We start from the raw sequence: 8,107 nt of genomic DNA on the forward strand, positions 1-8,107 counted from the left end.
TTCCTCCCCGGAGCCTCCTTTCCTCCTTCCTTCCTTCCTTTCTTTCCTTCCTTTCCCTCCTTTGTTTCTTCCCCTCTTCCTTCCTTCTTTCCTTCCTCCTGCGAAGGTAAGGGCCTTAGGGGGGCAGGAGGGGGTGCCCTTGCCAAGGGAGGGCACTCTCTGTCGGGGAAGGGGACTTGGGGGCAGGGAGGCCCTCCTTTGGGCTGCCCTCCGAAGGGGGACCCGGCGGAAGGGGTGCCGGAGGGTTTGCTGAGGGCTCTGCCGTCCCTCCTTCGCGGGAGGCCTCTGGGGATTGGTCGGCTTTGGCCTGCGCCTTTGCAGCAGCGGCGGCGGAGGGGGGTCGGGCTGGATGCCCCTCTGGGGTCCCAACAACAACAAGAACAACAACAACAACTCTCGGAGTCTCTGCTTGTCTTGCCGGCCTTGCCCCCTTCCCTCTGGGATGGCTAGGCCCTTCCTTGAAACTTTCCCTCGAGGAGGAGGAGGAGGAGGAAGGGAGGAAGGAAGGGGCGGCCCAAGGGAGGCGGGCTCAGCCCTTGGAAGGAGCCCCCGGACGGGAGCCCACTCTTCCCGGCGCAGGAAGGAAAGGAAAGGAAAGGAAAAGAAAGGGAGCCTCTTTCCCAAGGAAAGCCTTGGCCCTCGGGAAAGGGCCGCCCAGGAGCCCTGCCTTCGGAGTCCTCCCGGGAAAAGGAAGGGAACCGCACCGGGCCATCGGACCCTCTTCGCGGTGGGCAAAGACGGGCCAAGACCCCTTCCCCCTCCCTCCTTCCTTCTTTCCCTCCCTCCCTCCCTCCCTCCCTCCCTCCCTCCCTCCTTCCTTCCTATCTTCCTTCTCTCCTTCTTTTCTTCCTTCCTTCCTTTCTATCTTCCTTCCACCTTCCTTCCCTGTTTCTTATCTTCCTTCCTTCTGTCCTTCCCTCTTTCTTTCCCTTCTTCTCTTCTCTTCCTTCTTCCCTTCCTTCCTCTCTTCTTCCTTCTTTTCTTATTTCCCTCTCTCTCTTTCCCTCCCTTCTCCCTTCCTTCCTTCTCTCCTTCTTTTCTTCCTCCCTTCCCTCATTCTTTCCTTCCTTCCTTCCTTCCTTCCTATCTTCCTTCCACCTTTCTTCCTTCACTGTTTCTTACCTTCCTTCCGTTCTTCCCTCTTTCTTTTCCTTCTTCTCTTCCCTTCCTTCTTCCCTTCCTTCCTTCCTCTCTTCTTTCCCACCTTCTCTCTTTCCTTCCTTCTGTTCTTCCTTCCTCCCTGTATTCCCTCCTTCCATCCCTCCTCGTTCCCTCCCTTCCTATCTTCTTTCCCCCCTTCTTTCCTTCCCTCCTTTTTTCCTTCCCGCAACCTGGAGTCGGAGGAATCCCTCTCTCTCCGGGAAGAAAAGGGCAACAGGTTCTTGGCTCCGTCCGTCCGTCCGCTTTGGAGGGAAGGCTCGGTTGAACGAAGGTGGTCTCCGATTAATCCAGAGCCCCCCTTCCCTCCCCCTTGGGCCTCCTTGCTTTGCTTTGGCTTTGCCTTTCCCCTCCAAGGCGTCGGAAGCCGCCTGGCCCGAGAGGTCGGGTGGAAGTTTCCACCAAGGCCCGGGCCATCTGTTGCTTCTGTTTCATTTGTTTACTCTGTTTATGGATTTGTTGTTGTTTGTTTCCTTTTAGGGAAGAAAGCAGCCTAGGCCTGGATGTAGGGCATCATCCCCGCTCGGGATCTGTGTGTTTTCTTTCTCCAGGAGAAATCAATGCCCGCCCCGCGAGGAGTCCCCAGAGCCCTTCGGATCCCTCCTGGGAGCTAACCAGAGGACTATAAATCCCATCTTCGGGGGCTGTACCCTTAAAGCCGAAGCCCAAGAGCCGGATGGTCCCCGAGACCCCCTGGAAGTGAGTCCCCTTGCTCTCCGTCGGCTTTCTCTCCCAATGCCCGGCCGTGTGCCCATGCTCAAGGGACGGGAAATGTGCAGACTCCGCTGCCCTGGTTCTTCTCGGCTTCCCTTCTGCCGGAGGACATCTATTCAGAAATATTAATGTCCAAGTAGCAGGGAAAGGAAAGAAATATGTTTGTCTTTAAAACCATTCTCCCTTTCTATTGACGGATTACGTCCCTTTCTGTTCCCTTTGAAACTCAATATCATTCCCTCTTTTTGGTTGTCCGTCTCTCCTTTTGATTTCTAATCCAATTATCTATCTTTTAAAAGGATGGCTTGATCTCCCTCTTGGTCGCTTTTTAGGAAGCCCTCCTCATCCCACTTTCTGGTTTCTCTTTCGGAGGCCAGAGGAAGCCAAGCCAGAAAGAAAGGCCGCCATGTTGAGGCGGCCGACTTTTTAAACAACTGCCCTTTGGAGAAGAAAACTTTCCCCAAAAGCGATGGAAAGGACCGTCTTAAAATGCTTAGGCTTAAAATGCTAGGCTTGGCCTCCAGCACAAGTTTCCCCGGCATTTGATGTTTGGATTCAGTTTTTGTTTAAAAACAAAATATTTGAAGGCCGAGAACAAGAAAAGTCTGACAAAATTTCCTAGATTGTTTGCGGCTTTTCTCCCTCTGTGTGATAAGACTGAAATAGAGAGAGAGAGATAGATAGATGATAGATAGATAGATAGATAGATAGATAGATAGATAGAAATTTCTATTGCGATTTTATTTTTGCGTGACAATAAATATCTCTTTCTGCAGCCCGTCGGGGCTGGAGGCTTTTGAGTCCCTAAGTTGGGATATAAGAAAATAAAATATAACAATAACAATAACAATAACAACAATAATAATAATAATAATAATAAGCATCTGAGAAAGTAGACTGAAGTTTAAGAAAGCTCCTGCTGCCAACTTCTTTCTTTCAGTGGGTCTCAAAGGAGCTATAAGATCTCTCTCTACGTTGTTGTTATTATTGTTATATCCAACTTCATCTGAAAAAGTCGATTGAAGTCTAGGAAAGCTCCTGCTGCCAACTTCTTTTTTTCATTTAGTCTCAAAGAGGCTACAAGATCTCTCTCTACATATTATTATTATTGTAATTATAATTATTATAATACATATTATTATTATTATTATCATTATTATTATATCCAACTGCATTTGGTGGAAATAGAGTGAAGTCTACGAAAGCTCATGCTGCCGCCAAATTCTTTCTTCCAATTAGTCTCAAAGGAGCTACAAGATCTGTCTCTATATTATTATTATTATTACTGTTATTATTATCATTATATCCAACTGTATTTGGTGGAAGTAGAGTGAAGTCTAGGAAAGCTCCCGTTGCCAACTTCTTTCTTTCAGCGAATCTCAAAGGAGCTACAAGATCTCTCTCTACATTATCATTATTATTATTATTATCATCTTTATCATTAGATGCAAAACTGGAGGAAGTAGGCTGAAGTCTAGGAAAGCCCCTGTTGCCAACTTCTTTCTTTCATTTAGTCTCAAAAGGTGCTACAAGATCTCTCTACGTACTGATTCTACAGACTAACACGGCTATATCTAATAATAATAATAATAATAATAATAATAATAATAATAATAATAATAATTGAGCCCAGCAATTTGCAAAGCCGGGGGGGAGGCTGCCTGGAGTTTGTTGCACCTTGTATATATTTTCATTTTCTAAAAATGTTCCCCATTGTTTCGAGTTTTCTGAACTTTGCATATATTTTCGTTGTTTAAAAATGTCCCCATTGTTTGGTTGTTGTTGTTGCTGCTGCTGCTGTTGTTGTGTAGATCTCTGCGACCCCTCGGATTTCCTTGCGCGGCCTCCTGGGAAGACCCGACCCTCCTCCTCGGACTTAAACCAAACTAAGCCAAGGCGAGAAAGAAGGAGGCGCTTTTGGAGTGGCCGCTGCTGCGCTTGACCGCCATCGCCATCGCTGTCTCCGCTTTCCTCCTCGGGTTGGGCTCCTCCGCCGGGACCATCTTCCCCGCTGTTAGCATGATGTCTTACCTCAAACAGCCCCCCTACGGCATGAACGGGCTGGGGCTAGCCGGGCCGGCTATGGACCTCCTCCACCCCTCGGTGGGATACCCGGGTGAGAGCCCTATGGGGCGGCAAAGAGCCCCTGCCCTTCTTAGAGTCATGGGATCATAGCATCCTAGAGTTGGGAGAGACCCCAAGGGCCATCCAGTCTAACCCCATTCTGCCATGCAGGAACTCTCAGTCAAAGCATCCCCATGGACCTCTAAGGAAGGGGGCTCTACCACTCTCCGACAAACAGCCCTTACTGTCAGGCAGTTCTTCCTAATGTTGAGGTGGAATCTCTTTTCCTGGAGCTTACATCCATTGTTCCAGGTCCTGTTCTCTGGAGCAGCAGAAAACAAGCTTGCTCCCTCCTCAATATGACATCCCTTCAAATACTTAAATAGGGCTATCATATCACCTCTTCACCTATTAACCACCCTTCTCCAGGCTAAGCATCCCCAGATCCCTAAGTCGTTCCTCTTTTGGTTTCTTCCCAAGCAGCCACTGCCCTGGATTTGTCGGGTTTCATTGCTCTTCGTTGTTATTGAGGGGCTTTTCAAGTCCTGTCCGACTTGTGTCGGCTTTTCTTTAACTCAGCCAGGCATCACTTTCGTGGCGGCTAAAATGGGTTACCCCAGTAAATTCCTGTTGCATTTGGCTGACAGCCACAGATGCAGGAATAAACCCTTATCATAAACAATTATTATAAACTTTTATAATAATAATAATAAACTTTTATAATAAAAAGCTATCATAAACTCTTTAAAAATAAAAAAAGGAATAAACTCTTAAAAGTCATGAATAAACTCTTCTCGAACTTGGCCACAGAGCCTGAAAAACCCACAAATAAAACAATTGGTTTACTCCTTGTAAACCGCTTAAGGAGTGAGTGCTTAAGGACACTGATAAAGTGGTATAGAAATGCACTTGCTATTGCTAGAGGTTCAGAGGAGGTTGGCCATGGCCGCCTCTGCAAGGGGGTCCTTTCCTGCCCTCAATTCCCTACTTAGGTTGCCTTCCTGGGGGCCCAGACCTCCCTAGGAAAACCTCGGAAGCCACTAAAATAGGGCCCCTGGCCCCAAGTGTCCCTAGCCAGACCCCAAGGGTCCCTTGTGGGATGGATGGATGCCCAGACCCTTCCTCTCTGGGCTCTTGGTGGGGGATGATCCTCCCAGGGGAAACGGCTGTTGGGATCTAGCAACTCCGCATCCCTCAGCATCAGCGTTGCCAATTTCTGGGGAATTACACAGAATCTGGGAAATTTAATTAATTTATTTCCGGGGATTTTGACTGAATAATAATAATAATAATAATAATAATAATAATAATAATAATAATAATAATAATAATAATAATAATAATTGGGGAATTCCAGGGATTTTAGATTTTGGTAAAACATTCCAGAGGAATATCTTCGAGGCTTATAAGAGAATGCATCTATAGGAGAAAGCTTTCCTTTCCTTTCCTTTTTATTATTTCGGAATATTTTAATGTCCTTTAGGATACTTGATTTTTAGCTAAATTACTCTGATATCCTCCCCCCTCCACACACAGAATGTAAATTCCTATGATAGTTTTATTCCTTGCTCACAGCCCCCTTCCTTAGTTCCTTTTTTACTAAGAGCACACCTCAGTTTTTGTCCCTAAGAGCTCCCGCCGTTGGCGGGCCTTCCAGTCCTTTCCGACATGGGTTTTTCGGGTCAAGGTTTCTTCTGGACAGGGTTTGCCTTTGCTTCACCCTGAGGCTGAGAGAGTGTGACTTGCCTACGGTCAGCCAGTGCCCCCCCCCTGGTTGCACAAACCATTGCACCGGTGCGGATTTTCTCTTTTATGCACAACCCTAAGCCATGCGCAGATCTAACACAAAATGCGGCCAGGGCCGGAGTTGGCTTTTTCCTTGAAGGCAAGGCCCTCCAACAAAAGGAGGGGATGCAAGTGGGGGGTCCCCAAAGGACACACTTTACTCCTCTCAAAAAATCCCCGATCCTCCTTCCAGACCTAGAAACCAGATACCGAAAGGGGGGCCATTGCTTGTCGGCTCCCAAGGAAATTGATCTGGACCCACTCCGATGGGTCAGGGATCCTCAAGGGTTCACCCACTGAGCTTTCAAGGCTGTCTGGACAGTGACTCCCTTCTTTCCAGCTCCAAAACCTCTTCCCCATCGAAAGTCACAGCCGTCGGGTTTCCTCCTTCGTTCTTTTGTGGGTTTTTCGGGCTCTGTGGCCATGTTCTAGAAGAGTTTATTCCTGAGGTTTCGCCAGCATCTGTGGCATCTGGCATCTTCAGATCTTTGTGATCTTCCTCTCCTTTGAGAAGATCTTCTCTGAAGATGCCAGATGCCACAGATGCTGGCGAAACCTCAGGGCCACAGAGCCCCAAAACCCCACAGAAAACTATAGAAACGTACTTTGTCACCCACGCACCCACACACATTGCTTTTATAACACAAAAAGCCACATCTGTTGTATGTTCCCTACCATGGTACCAATAAAGACAACTCTGACAACTCCCCCGAAAATATCAGATATAGATATAGATATAGCCCCTTCTGCATGCCAACCAAATCCAGACAACCAAGGCCTACTTTGTTTGCACTACTTTTACTCGGCATCAAACAAGTTCTGCACAGGTATATAATGGGCAGAGAAAGTTTAATGTCCACATGATGCTCAAATTCACTTCAAGTGAATTACTAGGGATTAAACCAACTGAGAAAAATTCTAAACCTATGGATGCCGGCCATGAAGCCCACAAAAATAACTACGGATGCTGGCCATGAAAGCCTTGGACCCCCTCTTTAGCTTTGCCCCACATTTGGAGCCTCTGGAGTCACTCCTTGGGTCATTCTTCTGCTTAGTGGCCTGGAGGGGGCGGACAGGGGGGTGGCTCAATGGCAGGCCTTTCCTTGGAGAGGTGGGTTTTTAGGGGGGGGCTCTGGGGTGCTGTTCCTCCAAGTGACCCTCTCCTTGGTCCTTCCTTGGCAGCCACCCCGCGGAAGCAGCGTCGGGAGCGGACCACCTTCACCCGCTCGCAGCTGGACGTGCTGGAGGCCCTCTTCGCCAAGACCCGCTACCCAGACATCTTCATGAGGGAAGAGGTGGCCCTCAAGATCAACCTCCCGGAGTCCAGGGTCCAGGTGGGCAACCAAAGGGACGGAAATGTGGGGTGGGTGGGTGGGTGGCATTGCAGGGCCCCGGTTTTGTATTTGGGGGACTTTGGGACTTCTACTTGAATGCCCCCCCCCCCCCTCCCCTTTAAATGCTCCAGGAAAGAAGAGGACCATTTTGCTGTAATCCGTCTTGATTCCCAATGGGAAAAGGCGGAATATAAAAACATATTATTGTTGTTATTATTAATTACACCCTCTTCCTAAACGCCAAAGTGGGTGCCTCCTTCCCGTGGGATGTCCACCTCTCGATGCGTCTTATTCCCAAATTATTATTATTGTTGTTGTTGTTGTTGTTGTTGTTGTTGTTGTTGTTGTTGTATTTTTGTGGACTTCCCAGCTTTGTGGCCCTGTTCTAGAAGAGTTTATTCCTGACGTTTCGCCAAACATCTGTGGCATCTGGCATCTTCAGAGAAATCTTCTCTGCATCTTCTCTGGAGATGCCAGCCACAGATGTTTGGCCGGCCACGAAAGCCTTCGACTTCACAATAATAATAATGTAATTCATTTATATTCCGCCTTATTCCCTAAGGAAACAAGGTGGATTACAACACAGTAATAACAAAACACAATAAAACAGTTTAGAATTAAAGTTAAAATTTAAATTAAAGTTAAGATTTCCCCCACCCCCTTGTTTGGACTTCTAGAGACAACTTTTCCCCGACTTCTCTTCTTCTATGAAATTCGTACACAACGAAAATCGGAGGGCCTTTTTTGGCTACTTTCCAGTTTAGGAGGATTTCCCAGTCCTTGTCCCTCTCTCAAAGCCTCTTTTCGCCTTTGCCAGAATTTGAACTCAGGTGATGGTTACAATGGGATCTGTAGGGATCCGCTGGGATTTGGTCCCAGGATATCAAAGTTTATGGAGGCTCAAGCCCCACTAAATACAAGGGCATGGTAAAATGGTGCCCTCTTGATATAAAAGGGCAAAATCAAAGTTCGCTTTTTGGACTTTATGTATTTTAAAATCTATCTATCTATCTATCTATCTATCTATCTATCTATCTATCTATCTATCTATC

General features: G+C 47.4%; 1 protein-coding gene across 2 annotated transcripts in view; it reads left to right on the top strand.

Annotated features, from left to right (window-relative positions):
* The first annotated feature begins 1,268 nt into the window (after window positions 1-1,268).
* Window positions 1,269-8,107, top strand: part of OTX1 (orthodenticle homeobox 1) — a 15,444-nt gene continuing 8,605 nt past the window's right edge. Inside the window, exons 1-4 of one of the 2 annotated variants that reach the window (XM_042444077.1) lie at window positions 1,269-1,432; window positions 1,639-1,857; window positions 3,684-3,988; window positions 6,904-7,055. In XM_042444077.1, the coding sequence (XP_042300011.1) occupies window positions 3,892-3,988; window positions 6,904-7,055 (249 nt within the window). In that variant the 5' untranslated portion in view covers window positions 1,269-1,432; window positions 1,639-1,857; window positions 3,684-3,891. Of the gene's footprint in view, window positions 1,433-1,638; window positions 1,858-3,512; window positions 3,989-6,903; window positions 7,056-8,107 lie in introns of those variants that run through there. The other variant, XM_042444130.1, reaches the window with a different exon arrangement.

The sequence above is a fragment of the Sceloporus undulatus genome, chromosome 1 (assembly GCF_019175285.1).
Source record: "Sceloporus undulatus isolate JIND9_A2432 ecotype Alabama chromosome 1, SceUnd_v1.1, whole genome shotgun sequence".
Classification (NCBI taxonomy): Eukaryota; Metazoa; Chordata; class Lepidosauria; order Squamata; family Phrynosomatidae; genus Sceloporus; species Sceloporus undulatus.